At 42.1% G+C, this 19,891-nt stretch overlaps 1 protein-coding gene across 7 annotated transcripts in view; it reads right to left on the bottom strand.

Annotated features, from left to right (window-relative positions):
- Positions 1-19,891, bottom strand: part of XRCC2 (X-ray repair cross complementing 2) — a 139,600-nt gene that overhangs the window by 97,723 nt on the left and 21,986 nt on the right. For 4 of the 7 annotated variants that reach the window (XR_012490288.1, XR_012490289.1, XR_012490290.1 and 1 more), the window contains exons 3-4: positions 18,124-18,392; positions 10,548-10,629 (exon numbers count right to left, since the gene is read on the bottom strand). Coding sequence is in view for 3 of the 7 variants with exons in the window: in XM_074315110.1 (XP_074171211.1) it covers positions 913-1,631; positions 10,548-10,629; positions 18,124-18,162 (840 nt within the window). In the remaining 4 variants the exon portion in view is untranslated. Of the gene's footprint in view, positions 1-653; positions 1,632-10,547; positions 10,630-18,123; positions 18,393-19,891 lie in introns of those variants that run through there. The other 3 variants (XM_074315110.1, XM_074315109.1, XM_074315108.1) reach the window with 1 other exon arrangement.

Raw genomic sequence — 19,891 nt, 5'->3', positions numbered from 1 at the left:
ATTGAACAAGGGCCAGGGTCAATCTGAATATCAAATGTTGGTGCAATTTAATCTTTTCTTGGATTAACACATATAAATAGTTCTACAACCGTCTTTCTCCACCACAATACATGAGCTTCTGTGCCCTTGAGGTGCATGCTCCCCCCACTCCCCCCTCCCCCATCTGGCCGACACAGGACCACAGGGCAGACAGCCTTGCCCAGCTCTCAGCTAAAAACGATCCCATTCATTTCAGGGTATGTCAGGACCATTCTAAATGGGTTAAGAAAATGCTAGTAACTTACCGTTCTAATATAGCATTTGTCTATCACTTAACCAGGAGGTGATGGAAATTTCAAAACTATCTTTACAGAATTCCTTGAATGGGGATCTCATTTCCCTATGTTTTAAAAATTATACAGAAACCCAACTAATGAACTCCATCTTTGAATTCAGTGTAACTAACTCAGATTAAAGTATTCTAACTTTCCATGGTTCCTGGTGTGAAGGCAGAGGGCAGACTCCTTGTTTTTGCCCCTTTGCAGAAACACTCTACAGAAACATTTTCCAAAGTCATAGCTTCCTAAAGGAGTTACATATGAGGACTCAGAAATGCACTTAAACTTTCCTAAACAAATAAGTACTTAATGGAATTCCAGAAATGGGACACAAAGTCATAAAAGTCTATTTTATTTAGGCTGAAATGTGTTTTAAAACAAGTTTAATATACAGTTTAATTGTTAATATCACTTTGATTAATCTTCAATGACCTAGGAACAGAATATTCTGAGGTTGTACTGTTCTAGTTTAAGAAATCCATTCTGCTAAGTTCATTTCTTTAGCATTTAAAATTTAAGAACTGAATCATTTTCGCCTGTTAAGCTTCTTAAAACTTGCATAATATCCTACAAGATTATTTTGATACATACGATATCAACAGAACTCAACCCCACTTTCTCCAATAATAAAAACATGGTGTTTTAAATTGTTATTTTTTAAATGACGTGAAACTAAAGCAAACTGGTTACTGGTTTTAGAATCGTCTTTGGAGAAAAACAGCCTGCGCTTTACCACTTGTTGCCACGCCTTACAGAGATAGGGGATGTAGTCCACGCGGGTATCCCGGGCATGGCTGCAGGCAGAGCCAGGCCCTTCAGCCCAGTCTGCGGCTTTCGGCATGATACTTTGTGTCGTTGCCAAGAGGCCCAAGCGATACTCATTGACAAGTTTCTCTAAGAGCTGAGAACATTTCTTCAGAGCGGACTCCTGCAAGTTAACCCTTTCTCCTCCATTGGCACGGTCTATCCAGTAAAAAGCTGACAGGCTGTCCAAAATCAGAAGGCAGAGAGAGGGGTGACTACAAAACATGGTTTCTAGTGAGTAGAGTGTGAGGAGTAACTGGGTGCTGCTACTGCAGTGTACCAAAAAAAATCTTCCAAGGCAGCATTTTACGGTTTCTTCGCAACTCTGGGATAGTCTATGCTCAAGAATTGTAACAAGCCGAAGCATATCAAAGTGGTAATCTGTATCAATAAATAAGACTTCTACTTCCAGTCCACCTTCTGATTTTGGAAGTATACATCGTGCTGTTAAATGATAAAGCATTTCAGTTTTTCCAGTTCCTTCTGGACCATGAAATTCAAGAATATCACCTGTGTAAAATTTAAAAATGGCAGTCAAAATGCAGCAACACAATAACAGTATGCTACAAAACGAAAAGCCTGCAAAAATATTTAAAAAGACATTTATTGGAATGTAAAAGAAAATCTAAATCTATCTGTCATAAGCAACTACAAAATAAACCAGGAAATTAAATCATTAAATTTCACCCCTGAGAAAGGAGCTAGTTATCAATTAGCATCAAGCACCTTTGAAAAACAGAATGACATGGTCGAAAGGGAACCGTTCCCCCTAAGGGAACCTCCTGGGATGGGTCCACATGCACTCACACTTCTGTCGGTGATGCCAGAGAGTTAAGAATAAACTGCAATAGATCCAGGGCCTCGCGAAACTCTACTGATGCCTACGGTCACAGGCGTCTGGTACCTGACCACCCAACATCCATTCTCTCCTTTTTCCTTCAGTATAAAACCCCAACTGTGGCAGGAAACACGGCCAACTTAGAGACTATTTTTCTCGGTCTTCCTTGCAAAGAGGGTTCACCAGGTATCTCAGCCGTGGACACTGAGACCCACGCAGCTGTCTGCCGGGATGTCTAGTCTTGCTTTCCTGATGCAGGTGCCACATCTGCTCTCTCACTGCCTTCTCAAGCAGCCATCTTGAAACAGTGGGGGGGGGCTCTATGGAGTGGGGGCTCTAAGGAGGGGGCTCCAAGGAGGGGGGCTCTAAGGAGGGGGGGCTCTAAAGAGGGGGGCTCTAAGGAGGGGGCTCTAAGGAGGGGGGGCTCTAAGGAGGGAGGGCTCTAAGACAGGAGGCGCCCAGGACTTTGATCACAATACGGATCCCGGACCAGTTATGCACATTCTGCCTCAAGACCATTTTTGATCCGAGGAAAACAAGCCTGTACGTGAGAAGCTACCAGGCTGGACTTGTGTTCCAATCAGATGCAATACCCCTGACTAGGGGTCTCCATGTCACTGGCAGTGTGGGGACAGCAACTCTGGACTGTGCAGTCCACACATCTAGGTCCTGAGTGCCAACACGATCCCTCCGCTGAAAACACGCCACACATTTCCACGCTGCCTTCAACTATTCTTTGATGCATGAATCTCTCTTGGAACTATGTCCAGTTGGGATGATATCAGCATTGTGAATTATTCTCTTCGCATTATAAATCAAAGCCAACTACTGTGAACTTTGAAGATGCTAAATCTCTCTCTATGTAGGTTCCAATAACTCTCTTTCATTGAGGATAGCACAAATTAAATAAAACACTGGGGAAAGTGTCCTGCCTCCAGAGCTTTTCAAAATCTGCTCTAAACAGTGGCCTTCCAATTCTTTCTAGAATTAAAACTTGCTAAAACTATTGCCATTTAATTTACAGCTGAACCACATAATTGAACACCATTAAAATGCAGATTCTTGGGCCCCCCAAAATTACATAGTCTGAGAATCCAGTTACTTTACTTCCTGTTATTACTAACACACCATTATATGTCGGAACACTCGCAAATAATGTGTAAGAAACCAAGCACGTTGCCACCATACTATATTTAAGGTAGTATAAATCTTCAGCCAATTTCTTCTACAATCTTACATACAATTTGCAATTCAAAATTTATATGAAAAAGATTCCCCTTCGCAACCACCCCCAAAGATTCCAGTCTCAAAGAGTGAAACTATTTTCACATCAACAACTGTTCATGGCTGCTCTTATTAAAAGTTAACATAGTGACTAAAACTATATTCAACCCAGATGTTCCGTTTACTCCCTCCTACTAACCCAAACTGCCCCCAAACAAAGTCTTTTACTACATTATATTATAGCAGGAGAATAAACTATATACACTAGCTGAAGAAACGTTAACACAGAACCAACATTAATGGCAGTGAAGCCAAGTTGAAAACACAACTGTAGCAAGATCAATCTGAAAGCGGTTTGTGAGACACAATGAATGGCCTCAGAAACACAGCGGGGAAACCGTAAGCGCACTGCACCAGCTCTCCCCTGTCCTCTCCCCAGAAAAGCAGGCCGAAGAGGCTGGTCAGCAGCAACTGGCCTTCCCACAGTACTTGACAAATGGAAAGGCACTGCTTCCTGATAGCCCTGGGGACCAAACAACAACACTGAGGTGGGACAACCAAATTTGACCATCAACCATGCTCACATTTATCATGCTACATAATTCTGCCTATTTACTTATTTCCTGTTGGCTACTTCAAGGCTGGCACGTGAATGTTTTATCCCCAGCACAAAACACGTTATCTTTTGAATGTATTTCGTTGGATTACTTTCTTAAGAACTTCTTGAGCGACACCTAAAGAATGAAAAGGTAAGTCCGGATTCGGGCAGGGTTAGAGGCCCAAAAATCAACTTTGGAAAATGGCATTTTGAAAGGAAGCAGGTCTGGTACAGAGGCAGCTGCAGGTGAGGGTTTGGGGGTGGGCTGTGCTTAGCAGAGTCCAGCAGGTGTGAAGGCACGGGTGGTGAATTAAAAGTTCTACAAAGAGATAGGCTTAGAAGTACCCATAGAAATCAAGTACATAAGCAAAGTAGGGATTTTTAATTCACATAATTCATGTAAATATCCTAACATGAATTTAGTTTCCAAAACAGTATGTTGAGACCTATCTCTAGGAGTCACAAAATAAAAATGTCTTACGACGACTAGGATTTAAGATTTAAGACCGTAGTAAGAAGCTGGATACAGAGATCTGGGAGGAAGTTATATGGTAACAGAAGAGAAACTCTTTTAGGTCGGTGGGAGTGAACTTAAAATTAAGAATGGAAGGCCAAAAGCTCAATGCTTGGGATACAACTACAGTTAAAGAAGTCAGATAAAACAGGAATTTAATAGAAAAAGCAGGAGGAAAAATAACAGAGCACAGAATAAGGTTTCAAGAAAACAAAATAGTGCTAAACAATACTAAATGCAATGGAAAAATTCTAAAAATGAAAAAATGGCAGGGGAGAGGTAGGAAGAACAGCTCCTGAAGAGTGACCTTAGCGCAGTACATGTGTCGTTTGCAAAAGCACATCTCACATACATATTATTTTATGAACCAAACTTCAAAAACGGAGCTACTGGAAAATAGACTGAAAAGGCGCTGCAGGGAGCAGTCACTGCTTTTAGAGGAACACTAAAGACAGAGCTCAGGTTATAGAACGTCAGTGGCTACATGCGGAGTTAGAAAAGGGATACAATGGTGCGTGCTCATATAGAAGTAAGGAAACTCAATAGCAGTTTCATGAGACTGGAGACGCAAATGAAGATAATTTAAGGTAAGAGTAATATACCGTATTCTGAGGTAAAAGGCAAGGGACTCCACAGAGAGATAAAAATACATACTAGTCAGAGAGTAATTGTGAGATATGATCTGGAATTCTCAGACTAGGGAAAACAATGAAAAATTTGCCAAGAATTTTCTTGGAGAGAGAGGTGGTGTTCATAAACGTCGTTCAGCATCACTCAAAAGAACCGGTCGAGAGCGCTTTCCTACATGGTTTAATAAGGCGTTCTAAGTCCACACGTCAACTAGGAAATAGCTGATGTACTGATGGGTTCCTTCCATCCTGGGTTCAGCACTAATGCAACTGAGCGAGGATTGAGGTCAAGTGCTTGGTTAAGAGGTTATTAGGTATACAAAGACACTCTTCTCTTTTCACAGGTTAATAGAAAAGCATGTAAAAAGGTCATTGGGCCGGCCCGGTGGCTCAGGCGGTTAGAGCTCCGTGCTCCTAACTCCAAAAGCTGCCAGTTCGATTCCCACATGGGCCAGTGGGCTCTCAACCACAAGGTTGCCAGTTCAATTCCTCAAGTCCCGCGAGGGATGGTGGGCAACGCCCCCTGCAACTAAGATCGAACACGGCACCTTGAGCTGAGCTGCCTCCTGGATGGCTCAGTTGGTTGGAGCGTGTCCTCTCAACCACAAAGGCTGCCAGTTCAATTCCTCAACTCCCGCAAGGGATGGTGGGCTCTGCCCCCTGCAACTAAAACTGAACACGGCACCTTGAGCTGAGGTGCCGCTGAGCTCCCAGATGGCTCAGTTGGTTGGAGCGCGTCCTCTCAACCACAAGGTTGCCCGTTCGACTCCCACAAGGGATGGTGGGCTGTGCCCCCTGCAACTAGAAACCGGCAACTGGACCTGGAGCTGAGCTGCGCCCTCCACAACTAAGGCTGAAAGGACAACAATTTGACTTGAAAAAAGTCCTGGAAGTACACACTGTTCCCCAATAAAGTCCTGTTCCCCTTCCCCAATAAAATCTTAAAAAAAAAAAAAAAAAAAAAAGGTCATTTATAAAAACTGGGGAAGTAAAATCTACAAATTACACATATCATTAAGGTCCTTGAACTAGAGTCCCTACAAATATGCTTAATGATGAACTGAAATCAGTTTCACTGATTTTATAAACATTTACTATCTAATCAGAAGACTAAAAATTGTATTCAAGTACTATGTTTAATAGAGGGACACGGTCTTTTTAAGTGTATTTGAAGTCACTAGGTCGTATGTTTCTATGAGTTGTTACAAAAAATTGCACCCTTGTCCAGTCAAAAAGTACTGAGTATGACAACTTGTAGTGGAAAAAAACACACACACACAAAAAACCCCTCTACAGTTTGGCACTTGACAAATTAAACTAGATCAGGAAATCTGGATGGTTTGGCCTTGATAGTTACTCTCACAAATAGAATACTGTAAAGGGTTTGGGTAACAGATTGCCACAGCAAGTTTATGAATCTAAAGATCCTTCAAAACAAGGAAAAGAAAAAATAGCCAAAAAATATATCCTCTTGATACAAACCTACTAATTGTGTAACAATATGTTGAATTTGCAGGTCACAATCAAAGTATTGAAGAGGTAATAAACTGTATATGGTACCGAATAACTACTATCCAAAAAAGCATTAAAAACATGTTTACAACAGCCTTAGAGACTCCTAAAACCCCTAAATCTCTAACTGTTTCGCCCTGAACTTCCCTAGCACTATTTTTGAAAATTACTCTTGTGAAGTCATCTTTATAATCCCAGTCTTATGCATGCTATTGCTCTAATGAGCATTCATCTAACTAACTTACAGCTGTAAGATCTATGACAGCTTTAAGTAAACTTTGTTGGCGACTGAACAAGATGGTGTTTTTAGAATTTCTATAAATGTAATATTCAAATGCATAAGCTGTGCTATAAACCCATGTTTCAACGTCAGTTTCATAAGGTTCAACTTAATAATATCCTTTCTGACAGAAAGAATAGAAAGACAGGTCTAACACGTTTGATCAAAATTTGTCTTTTATTATTGATAGTTTACAATTTTATTTGCTAACAGATCTGCTCCACAGAAATATTAAAGGGAATCCTCTAGGCTGAATAAAAGGACAGCAGGTAGTAACTTGAACCCCACTGAGTTTATAAAGAACACAAATAAATGTAACTACATAACTAAATAGAAAATACAGTCTAAATGTGTTTTATATTTGTAATTCTTCTTTCATCTAAGAAACTGCATTAAGTAATGATTTCAATTATATTAATAAATAATTTTAAATGTTTGTGGGCATACAATATATAAACGTGCAATCTGTAACAGCACAAACGGAGGGGGAAGGAATGGAGATACACAGTAGCAAAGTTTTTACAAAATATTAAAATTAAGATGGTATTAATCCATGGACAGCCTAATGGCTTGGTTAGAGCGCGAGCTCTCAACAACAAGGTCTCTGGTTCAATTCCCGCATGGGATGGTGGGCTGTGCCCCCTGCAACTAAAGATTGAAAAACTGCTACTGGACTTGGAGCTGAGCTGCGCCCTCCACAACTAGATTGAAGGACAACAACTTGGAGCTGAAGAAACACACTGTTCCCCAACATCCCCCAACAAAATTTTTTTTAAAAGATGGTATTAATACAGAATAAATTGTTATAAATGAAGATGTTAATTGTAACCCTCAGGAAAATAGTAAAATAATTATATAAAACAGACAGCAAAATGGCAATCATAAACCCTATCTTACTGGTAATTCACTAACTATATAAATGGATTGAACAGTCCAAACAAAAGGCAGAGAGTGGCAGAATGGAATAAAAAAACATGATCCAACTATAGGCTCTCTGCCTACAATGGGCATACTCTACATGCCACATTACAAACAGGTTGATAGTAAAAGGACAGAAAAAATTATACTACACAAAAGGTAATCAAAAGAAAGCTGAAGTGGCTATACTATTATTAGACAAAATATACTTTTAGACAAAAATTGTTATTAGAGACAAAGGACACTTTGTTTTTCACTGTGGTAAACGACACACAACAAAATTTACCACCTTACCCATTTTTAAGTGTACAGTTCAGTAAAGTATATTTATATTATTCAGTAGTGTTAAGTAATTTATTTATTCAGTAGTGTTAAGTATGTTTGTATTACTGTGAAACAGATCTCTGGACCTTTTTCATGTTGCAAAAATGAAACTCTGTACCCACCGAACAACTCTCCTTCCCACTCTCCTGAGCCCTTGGTAACCACCAGTCTACTTTCTGCTTCTGTGAATGTGACTATTTTAGATACGTGATATACGTGGAATCATATAAGTATTTTCCTTTTTGTCACCGGCTTATTTCACATAGCATGGCCTCAGGATTCATCCATGTTGCAGCATGTGACAGGACTTCCTTCCTTTTTAAGGCTTAATTATATTCCATTTATGTATTTGCCGCATTTTTATCCATTCATCCATTGAACATTTGGGTTGCTTCCATCTCTAAGCTACAGTGAGTGATGCATGCAAACTATCTCTCTTCAATACCCTGCTTTCAATTCTTTTGGAAATATACCCAGAAGTAGAATTGTTAGATCATATGATAGTTCTATTTTTATTTTTTTGAAGCTCTCCATACTGTTTTCCATAGCAATTATACCATTTTATAATCTGATCAATAGTGCAAAAGGGTTCCAACTTCTTCACATCTTCACCAACACTTGTTATTTTCTGTTCTTTTGATAGTAGCCATGCTGATGGGTGTGAGGTGACAAAAGACATTTTATAAAAGTAAATGAGTCAATTCATCAATGAGATACAGTAATAAAAACTTATTTGTGCCCAACAATACATGAAGCCCCAAAATACTTGAAGCAAAAAGTGACAGAACTAAAGGGAGAAATAGACAATTCAACAGTAATAGTTGGAGACTTTAATACCCCGCTTTCAATAATGGATAGAACTAGTCAGAAGATCAACACAGAAACAGAAGACTTGAACAACACAAAGCCAACTAGAACTCAGAGACACCAACAAAACACTTGCCCTAACTAGAGCAGAACACATTCTTCTCATGTGCACATGGAACATTCTTTAGGACAGACCATATGATTAGCCATAATAAGCCTCAATAATTTAAAAAGATTGAATCATAGACGTTCTCAGATCAAAAAAGAATGAAAACAGAAATCAGTAACAACAAGAAAAGCAGTAAATCCTCTTGACCTTGGATTAGGTGATGGCTTCTTAACTATACAAAAAGCATAAACAACAAGAGGAAAAAAATAGATAAATTGGACTTCATCAAAATAACTGTGCTTCAATGGACACCATCAAGATAGTGAAAAGACAGCCCACAAAATGGGAGAAAATATTTGCAAAGCATATATTTGATAACGGACTTGTGTCTAGAATATACAAAGGACTCTTACAACTCAATAAAAAGACAACCTGATTTCTAAAATGGGCAAAAGATCTGACATTTCTCTAAATTACACATACAAATGGCCAATAAGCACATGCAAAGATGCTTAACATCACTAGCCACCAGGGAAACAGAACCGAAAACCACAGTGAGACATCATTTCATACTCACTAGGAAGGCTTAATCAAAAAGGACAATAGCATTTGTTTGCACGATGTGGGGAAATTGGAACCATCACACATTTCACTGCTGGTGGCACGTAAAATGAGTAGCTGTTTTGGAAAACAGTCTGGCAGGTCCATAAAAGGTTAAACAGAATTACCACACAACCTGGCAGTCTTTCTGGTAGGTATTACCCAAGAGAATTGAAAACATATCCAGAGAAACTTGCACGCAAATAATCACAGCATTATTTCTAACAGCCCTAAAGTAGAAACAACCGAAATGTCCATCCACTGATGAATGGATAAACAAAATGTGGTGTACCCATACAAGAGAGTATTATTCAACAATAGAAAGGAATGAACTACTGATGTATGCTACAATATGATGAACCTTGAAAAGATTATGCAAAATAAAAGAAGCCAGTCACAGAAGACTACGTTGCTGCCTGCTTCCAATTATATGAAATGTCCAGAAAAGGCCAGTCGATAAAGTCAGAACGTAGACTAGCAGTTGCGTAAGGCTGAGGTCTGTGGGAAGAACTAGGCAGTGACGACTAATGGGCCTGAGTTTCTCTGGGTGATGAAAATGTTCTCAAGTCAATGGCAGTGACGGTCACCTAACTGTGAATGCTAAACCTCACGACTTGTACACTGAAAGGGGTGAACTGCATCTCTATAAAGCTGTTACATTAAAAAAGACAACCTAAGCACCCTACCGTCTTTGTAAATTTAATAAACAACAAGGTATGTATTTTCCCTACTGTAGAAACATTAACAGAACAAAGGGTACCTAAGGACTTTCTTGTGATTCTCAAACTTTTAAAGAATTAAAAAAAAAAAAAAAAGGCAAAATTCCCACAAATATTGTGTTTGGATAAAAGAAGTCCATGCTTATTCTGAAGATTTAGCTCAGATAAGCCAAACTTCACGTCATCTGACGTAGACAAGGGAGGCTTAAAACTGTTGTCATGATCTGTTTCTCAGTTTAACTTTACAGTTTAACTATATAGCCTCGTGCTAGGAGTATGTGAATATACATGAAAAAACGCTTGCTTTACAAAACTTAACGTAGGACTATATTTGGTTTGAGATTGTGTTTTTACCGTGCAGAGGTGACTCTTCATCAGCAAACAGATGGGGCTCTATTTCTTTCAAGGAGCTTCTACCTTCAAGTCGGGCAAGAAGCTTCAAAAGGAAAATAGAGAGAAGGAAAAGTCATTACCCGTAATTACAAAACCCTAGAAATCTACATTCATATGATTTCCCAAAAGTCTATAAAAAAAGACTTTTCATAATTTCTCTGAGGATTTGGAGGACATGATGAAACAGGGAATATAACTTAGGAGAAGAGCTGTATCCATGTATTCAGGGCCTCTTTCTTTCTTTGTTTACATACCAAACACCGAGTCCCGCCCTGGAAGGAGCAGATGCTGTAGTCTGGGATATAGGACCAATGCTAATTGGGAAGTATTTACCTTCCTAATGCGTTATAATTACCTTTCTCACCATACTTATTAAACCTGGTACACAGGTATCAGCTTTTAATTGCCTGCCCATTATACTGTCAGCTCCTTATCTAGTGGGGGGACGGGACAAAGGAGAAATGTGGAAAAACGCTTCCTTGAGAAGCTCCTACGTGACCTGGTCAGGTAAACGGGGCACAGGCCGCGTACCAGGCAGGTGGGATCACATGGGCCAAGGCGCAGAGGTTATCAATGCAGTAAACTAGAAGCAGATTTGAACTGCTAGAGCTTGTAGCATGAAACCGGCAGGAGATACTGAAGCCTCAGAGAGGAGAAGTCAGATCACAGGACTCAGATACCATGTTTGGGAGCCCGCTCTCTGGCTTGTCGGCAAGAGCAACGCAGCGAGCAGCAGTCTAGACAGTTCAGAGGAGACAGCTGGGAATCCAGAAGCAGACCTGCTAGGTCACTTCTCTGGGCCCGACGTTTCTCATCAGTAAAGCGAGGCTAACAAACACTATCTCCCTCACGAGGGTGCTGAGGGTTCGATGTGTTACGAGAACTTAGAACGACGTAAGTCTGAGCTACTATTATCGGAACTTCCAACAGATAATCCTGGAGGCTAGTGGAGGATGGATCTGAAAGTACAACCGCAGGCGAGAGGAGAAGCTGGAGCATGTCAAGGAACGTGGAGTGCCTGTACCGAGGCGAAGTTAGGCCGAAAACAAGCCAAACTCGCGACTGACTCAAATGTCACTGAGGGAAAGGCAATCAAAGCTGACTCTCAAGTTTCTTAGGATACAGCACAGATTTGACAACCCAACAAAAGAAAACAGAGCACATCACAAATGGGAAGAAAAGCAGTCACCCTTTGTGTTTAACTGAAGTGAAGGTTTTGAAAAGATTTCCTGAAGTGATGACAAGCTTCCTTATATTAATGTAGGAAATATTTACTGAGTTTCTGTTATGCACAAAGCACCACAGCAGGTAAAATAGAGACCACAGAGATGAAGGTGACAACCTGCCCTCTAAGAACTTGCAGGCTAGGTCCGCGAGGAGATGAGAGCTTAGGACAAAACAAAGACTGCTACCCACACAAGACAGAGTGCGTGGAGTTAGAACAGTCTGAGGGTGGACCTCAGGTCAGAACCATTTTCATAAATATTAAGATAGTACTTGTCGTTTTCACTAAGCTAATACTTGCACTGATGGTGCAACAGCAGCGGTGAGTAACACTACAGGCATCCAGCACAATCAAGGAAGTGGCATCAAACAGTATTAACACACATGGTTCTCTTCACTCGCAGGGTAAACACCCAAATAAGCAAAACTAGTTTTACGTAAGCATGTCTTTGATGAAGCAGTAAAAAGGATCATGACCCCTGAGGACTTTAAAATATCCTTTGTGATAACAGGGGAAAGAGTAGTAGTAAAGAATTTAACCTTGACATAAGACAACTGGCCTTTGCCCAAGGTTCCTGGGAGGTATTGGAATAGTCAAGGTTCTTAGAATATCCTGCCCCATAAAAGTGTTCTTTATGTTGCCCTATGAGACTTGCGCCACACCAGATAGTCTAACAACGAGGTGGGGGCTCCGCGTCAGCTCCAACCACGTGATGGGGGCTCAGCGTCAGCTCGAACCATGTGGTGGGGGATCCGCGTCAGCTCGAACCACGTGATGCGGGCACCGCATTGGTTCTAACTCTGGGATCAGCAGGGCTGGAGACTGAGGTCAGCTGCTTTGCTAAGTCTACACAGAGCCACGTAATGACTCTGGACGCCAAAGTGCAGGGGACTGGCTGGCACACTGTCACACACTGTTGCTGGGAGAAGTTAGCGCTGTCCAGGACTCCAGTGGGAGAGGACAACTGGCAGCTCTGTGTTTGGAATTAATTCTTCCAACTTTGTCCCATTACATCTCTTCCCTTGGCTGATCTTAATCTGATTCCTTTCACCGCAGGAAACCATAACCATAAATTGTCGCATCCTGCACAACAAAAGTTGTGGGGAGCGAGGAGGGCAGCGCAGGGTTAAGAAACACAGTAGCCAAGAATAGAGTGAAAGCGGGGGCCAAGGGGCTCCAGCCTCAAGGACTGGGCCCCAAATCGGGCCAACTCATAGGTTTTATTACTTAGGTGGAGAAGTAAAGGAGATAAAGCTTGTCAACCTCAAGATCTGTGAATCCTATACATTATAATAGGAAACTGATTCAAGCCAATCACCCTTGCCTGCAGGCAGCAGAACCTGAAGTCTCAGGATAAGTACTTCCCCAAGGGACAAAACCTTTATGCATATGAATAGATGGAGAGCACACCACTGAATCTCTTCCCCTGCAGGTTGTGGGAAGGAATGCAGCCACAGAGGCAGAGGCTCTCCTTAGGGGGGAAGGTGGGGGCTGTGCCCACCGCTATCAACCCCGCGAGTTCCCCAGATGGTCCCCACATGGCTGTGTCTGGCTTGGGTTGTCCCCCCAGCCCCCGTGGGGAATCTTACCCGTCACTGACTAGCCAGCCATATTTTGGGGCCAAACGGAGGCATAAGGTGCAAGTACAAAGGTGAAGCAAAGTCCCTGAAAAGATCTGTCTCACAGACTCTCCTTTTTTTAGGGGCAGGTACGAGGGGACAGAGGGGTAGGCTGCTGCGTGGCAACAATGACTAAAATGGCTTTCAGGGAGTTCTGAGTCCTTCTAAAGAATTCTTAACCCTGAGTATGGTCTTGGGGACCCCCAAACTTGCAATGAGTGTTAAGAGTGAGCACGCTCTTGGGGCCCTCAACTCTGCAGTTGGTGTCTGAAGTGAAGGCAGTCTTGGGGACTCCCCAACTTCAGCGATAAAGCACTTCTGCTCCAAACTGAAATATAATAGTCTTTCTCTAGAAAAAGCAACTGTGTGATTGTGAGAGATGGATGCTTTTTTAATGAAATATCCTTTTATTATTTGAACTTTGGAACACTTTTACCCAGCACTGCGAGCTTCACAGCTTCCCAATACATGAAGATCCTTTTTTGGTGAAGTCACTGGTGATTTCAATGAGTGCAACTTTTCTGGATAATTATTCAACAAAATGTGTCAGTACTTGGAAAATCTGCGTAACTTAGTGAACCAGTATTTCCAGATGACCAATGCATGATGTTAAATCATTCCAGGGTAAAAGATTCAGTCAGTCCAAGTGGAAGACAGATCAATGGGTTTCAATGCCTGAAAAATTTACTGATACAATTTGATATTCTACATTGCAAATAACTTTTAGGAAAATTACTACTTGTCGAGTTTTGGTATCGTACCAAAGAACAACATCCATAATTACCTGAAAAGATCTTAAAATACTCCTCCTTTTTCCAAGTATAGGTCTGGGAGAGGCCAGGTATTCTTAATAGACTTTAACCTGACAACATGTAGGAACAGAGTGGAAACAGAAGATGAGAACCCAGTTAACTTCTATTCAGCGAGATTTAAGGAGATTTGCAAACCTGTAAAACTGTCAGTCCTCACTACATTTTCTTTGTTTAGAAAGATATAGCTATTTTTCATTAAAAATATGATATTCAATGGGTTTATTATTGTTACTTATATGTGAATATAAATATTTTAAACTTTAAACTACTCAGTTTCACTGACAGATATAACCCACACAAAGAAAAGCTCTTCGGAATCCTCGATAATTTTTGAATGGGTAATGCTGTCCTGAGACCAAACAGTATGAGAAGTCTGAGAACCACTGAGTTAGAAGATTGAGAGTCCAGCTAGAAGAAGACCAAGAAACTTCCCTGGACAAGATGGAGCATATAAAACAACTACAAAATGTTTGAAAAGCATGCGTACAGATGACTAACACCCTCATCAGAATGACTAACAGGAAGTTACTCCAATTGTTTGCTCTTATTGTCACTGCTCAATATTCCAGAACGCTCCCCTCTGAGAACTCCTTGTAAGCTGGTATTCAAGCAAGTACCATTTTCACTGACCTGACTCGGACACAGATGGTACTACTCCTCTTACAAATTAGCTGACTTAGCCAATCTGCATCTGACTTTCCACTGTTACTTAGAAATCAAATTTATTTTCAAAGGATGGAAACTTTCCACCATCGAGAATAGTCAAAATAATGTTTTACAATGCCAAAAGCAGAGTGTACAAAGAGAGTGAAAGTTAACTCCCAGGACTTGGAAATAGATTTACCTTACAAATAATGGATAATATTAACAATAAAGTGACAAGATATCTTCCAAACATAAGCAGAAAATACCCTAAAAATCTGACATAAACCTGATTGACTTATAGAAATTAAAATTAATGATGCTGTCCAGATTTGAGGAATGAAACAAAAGAAACATGAGCCAATCTGGAGTTTCCGAAGGGCAGAGAAGAGTTTAAGCATCCAGGGTAAGGGAACCCAAATAAATTCTGCCTGATGTGACAGTTTAATCCTTTCAGGGAAGATTAACACATTAGGCAATCAGAGCTTGGTGATGGTAGCCATTAAGATAATTCAGCTATTTCTCTTGATTATCTAAGCAACCTTTCTGAGGCCAAATTCCCTAACTGGGAAAGAACATACAGTGGACACATTCATTTCAGTCTATTTGGTGGTTTCACAAATATTGTAAATTATAGATTTGTCATTTGGTTTGTAAACCAGTATCTACTAGGTTTTATTATCATAACAATAGCTATTTAATAATTGCTACTATTTGTGATTACTGTGGTATCAGCAGTACATAACTCATACACATTCCCCTTGTAATTGCCACAGTAACTCTATTTGTTATTATTCTATTGTTTAGATGAGAAAACTAGCAGACGCCAGAGCCAGGATTTAACTGAGATCTCTTGGCCCCCAAAGCCTAGAATTCCCCTCCCCTCTGAGGCTACGCAGCCTCAGTCAGTTATCACCGAGTCTGATCAAAGCTGAGGACAGGGACAGAATAGAGTTTTGGGACCTACTAGCTAAAGATGAAACCAATCTGAGGTCCTGCGCAGGCAACTTTCAGGCCTCTTTCAACCATCTCTCTTAGTATTCCTTCAAGGAGTACTAAGTGCCAACAAGGAGCCCCAAATGTTTTCAACAGCCCCAGCTGTTGAAAGTACAGTCTACACAAGGGGCAACACTCAGTTATACAGACGTTCACTGGTAAACACCTCAGGCGAGCGGTGCAGGAATTGAGCGAGGTCTGGGGATACAGACATGCAGCAGACATGGCTCCTGTCCTCAAAGAATTTCAATGGGGAGAGTCAGAAGTACAATAAAGTATTGTAGGTGCTATAACAGAAATGCACGTGGGGCGCTGTGAAGACATGAAAAAGAGATGGTCAATTCTGACCTGTGTGAGAGGCGCCTTTCATGTGAACGAGAGATTTAGCACACAGTTCTTTCAGGTACGTACATGCTGAGCGTTGACAGCGAATCGCTTTTTCTTCTTTCTACCCGGAACGTCCTTGCCCTGTTCTCTCAACTGAATTCCCTAGGGCCTAGACTAAACCCAAATTCTACACATTCGCAAGGTCACCTCCTCCCATGAAGCTATTACGTACTTAAGAGCACATTACCAGCCTGTCTCCTCATCTGGATGTAAAAGCTTAATAAAAGGAAAGGGATCTAGCTTGGCCGGCCACCAATTCCAAATGCTTTACACTTGACAGCAACTTAGTAGCTGCCTGGTAAATTGAAGGTAAACAGGGCATAAATAGGTAGAAGTCGGGGAAGAAGAGAGAGTATAAAGAAACTCAAAAATACACATTGAGATTTTCATATATTTGGATAATCTGTGCAAACTTCTACTAAACAAAAGTCCATGAGACGCTTACGGCTGTCATCAAAGTACTTAATATTCACCAACAAAGTCCATTTCAGAGGCAGTCATACACACTCGATGCCTGTTAAGTAGACTACATTTCATACAGATGTTTTCAAACATCATTTAGTTATGGGAAAGCCTACACTAGAGCAGGAAGGAGTGCTTCAAGATCAAATTAACCAGAAATAAATGACATGAAGGCAAACACGTGTCTATAAGACTTATTTGGGTAAAGGCTCATTTCCCCTGACCTTTTGTGATTAAATCTGTTTGCAGATGGACTCCAGCAGCAAGGTTTCAAACCAGTTAAGTATAAAGGGCTACCCAAAGAAGCAAACAGTCTAAACCACGTGTTCCCAAACCTGCCCTATGGCAGGGCTGGATTTCCACCTACCAATTGAACGCAATTCTTAATAGTTTTACTAATGATGTAAGAAGGAAATTTACTTCAGGCAAAAACGTGTGAGTAACTAGAGCCCAGGGAAAGGAAGAGAAGGGCAGAATGAACAGGACCAAGGGAAACCGGCAGCTATGTATGTATGTGATCCATGCAAATTTGGCCCTTATCAAGGCAGTCCTTTAAAGAAGAGGACTAATGCTTTTCACATGTGATATCAGGCGCCTCTGACACTGAAAATTAAGCCACCTTTCAGGACACAGTACTAGGCCTGGCTCTTCAATAAAGCTTTTGTCTAAATTATATAGAAAAGACAACCATTACTCAAATACTGGGCGGCGGACACACACGCACTGAGACTGCCGCCAACCCCCTTCGCTTGCTCTCTAACGGCCGTAGCTGTTTCTCCGTGTCTCACTCCTGCTCCTTCACCAGCGGGTGACACGCGCGTAGCACATGCTCGACACTCGTTGGTTCGAGTCCTTAATAAATTCGTGCAGGACATCGAATGGCTCGTGTGGCTCTGGAGACACGTCGTTGGGCTGGGAACGTACACGGGGCCGGCGGGCCCGCCGCCCTCAGCACAGACGTGCGGGCGACAGGGACAGGGCCACGCAGACACGGCCCGTCCGCAAGCGGCCAGGACGGCCCCCGCGGACCCTGCCCGGCGCACCGGCTCCGCCCGGAGTCACGCTGCCCGGCGAGGGCCACGACCCCGCGAGCAGAGCCCGCAGGGGACCCCGTCCGCGCGCGCGGGTAACTCCCCGCCTCCCCGGAAGGGCTGCCTCCGCCTCCCTCGGAGCGCGCGTTAGGACACCGTCTCCGGGGGCTCCCGCGGCCCCGGGGGCCCGGCGCACAGGGGCGGCGAGGGGCGGCGGGGGGCGGCGGGCGTCCTCCAGGCCCCCAGCGGAACCCCGGGCCCCGAGCCGCACCGCCCGCCGGGCCGCGTCGCTTCCGGCCGCCCTCGCCCGCCCGCCCGCGGCCCTGTCGGCCTCCCCCTCGCTCCCACCCCGGCGGCTCTCACCTCCGTCCCCGACTCGGCCCCGTGGAGGTCACTACACATCGTCGCGAAAGCGCCGCGCACCGGGTACTCAACTTTCCCGCCACCAGCGGCGTTAACCTCCGGCGGCGACGTCCCCGCCGGTCAGGGCCGCCCGTCAGCCAGTCAGCGGCGCTCGGCCGCGGCCTCAGAGGCGAGCATGCGCGCTGCGCCCGCCTTCGGCCCCGCAGGCGGCGCCGGGCATGCGCAGTAGGGCGTGTCCGCCCCGCTCAGGTGACGTCAGACGCCGTCTCCTAGGAGACCGAGAGACAGCTAGTGATGGTGTTCTTCTTTTCATATACTTCATTTCGTTTTCATTAGGTACAAGTAACAGCACGTATAATACTTATTATTTTTTACTATTAAAACGTTTATTGAGCAAGCAGGCTTTTTTGTCCATTCTTGGGTTAAAAGCTTCTGGCTGGCTGTGCGTGTGATTCATGGTTAATTCTGAAAAAAAAAGAAAAAGCGAAAGTGCACTACATTTAAAAGAATTTTAAAAATATACCAAGCCTGCACATTTATCAAGTTCTTTTGGGAGGTAGGAGAATTCTATTACTATTGGTTATCAAGTTCATTCATTGAGATAACTAGATAGAATTAAATCAATACATGATAAAAGATAGATGGATATTGAGTATGTACTACAAGCCAGGCCTTGTGCCAAGTTCTGGGAAGACAACAAAAATAAGAGACATGCCTGAACGGAGTTTACAACCCAGTAAGTGATTTACTGGAACGTGTTTTTAAAAAACTCACTTTCCAACAGGTGTATCTATTGTTTAATCGAGCAACACTGTGAGGTTGGCACTGTCCCATATATTGAGTTCTTAATTCTGGTGATACTTTTAATCCTGTAATTTGTATTTAATTATATTTTATAGTTTTCAATTTTCTGCTGAGTTCTAGAACCTCCATTTGCTTAGAACATATTCAGCATAGTTATTTTTACACATTTGAGTAAGAACTCCATTACTTTGCTCCCTTACGGGTCTATTTCTATTGTCTATTGTTTCTCTAGGTTTCAACTGACTTGGCTCCTCATAAGCCTATTTATTTTTTTATTGTGTACAAGACATTGTATATTAATTATCGCAGAAATCATTTGAGTCTAGTATAATGCTATCTTTTGCTGGAAAAGATTGATTTGCATTTGCTTTCGGCAGATGGTTACACACACTAGCAATTCCAGACAAGGCTGCTCCAGTACAGGCCTTAAGATGATTGAAAGCTGGGATTCCAGTCGTCCTTCTTCCTAGGGTCTAGCCCTTGAGTTTCCCAACCCAGAGCATGGGTTTGGTTTGGTTTTGTTTTCAAAGCTCCCCCTCATTATAGGTCCCCCTCACATGGTTGTCAAAATATCTGCTCAGCTTCTCAATCTTTCAGTTGCTTTTTTAGGAATTGGCAGAGGCCATGGGAGAACAGTAGACCTAAAATTGGATGTACTTCCTTGGGTTTAATTCTCATTTAGATCTCAGCCCTATAATTCTTTACTGTGTTGTTAGATCCTTCACTGCCTTCAAACAAATTATTCTTATATTTTGTGCAGTTCTCAGTGAAAGGTCTGTTCCCCATTATCTAGTCTGCCGTTTTCAGAAGACATCTAATTCAATCCTTATTAAAATTTTATCCTTACCAGATAAGCTAGTAGAAAAACAAACGAACACATTTTTCTTTTTTTTTTTTCAGTGTCATTTTCTGTTTCTTTACTCATTGGTGAAAATGCTATTAAAGCACTTTCTAAAAATAACTG

This window comes from Rhinolophus sinicus, linkage group LG11, assembly GCF_036562045.2.
Source record: "Rhinolophus sinicus isolate RSC01 linkage group LG11, ASM3656204v1, whole genome shotgun sequence".
NCBI classification, from domain to species: Eukaryota; Metazoa; Chordata; class Mammalia; order Chiroptera; family Rhinolophidae; genus Rhinolophus; species Rhinolophus sinicus.
This window is presented reverse-complemented; position numbering and strand designations above follow the sequence as displayed.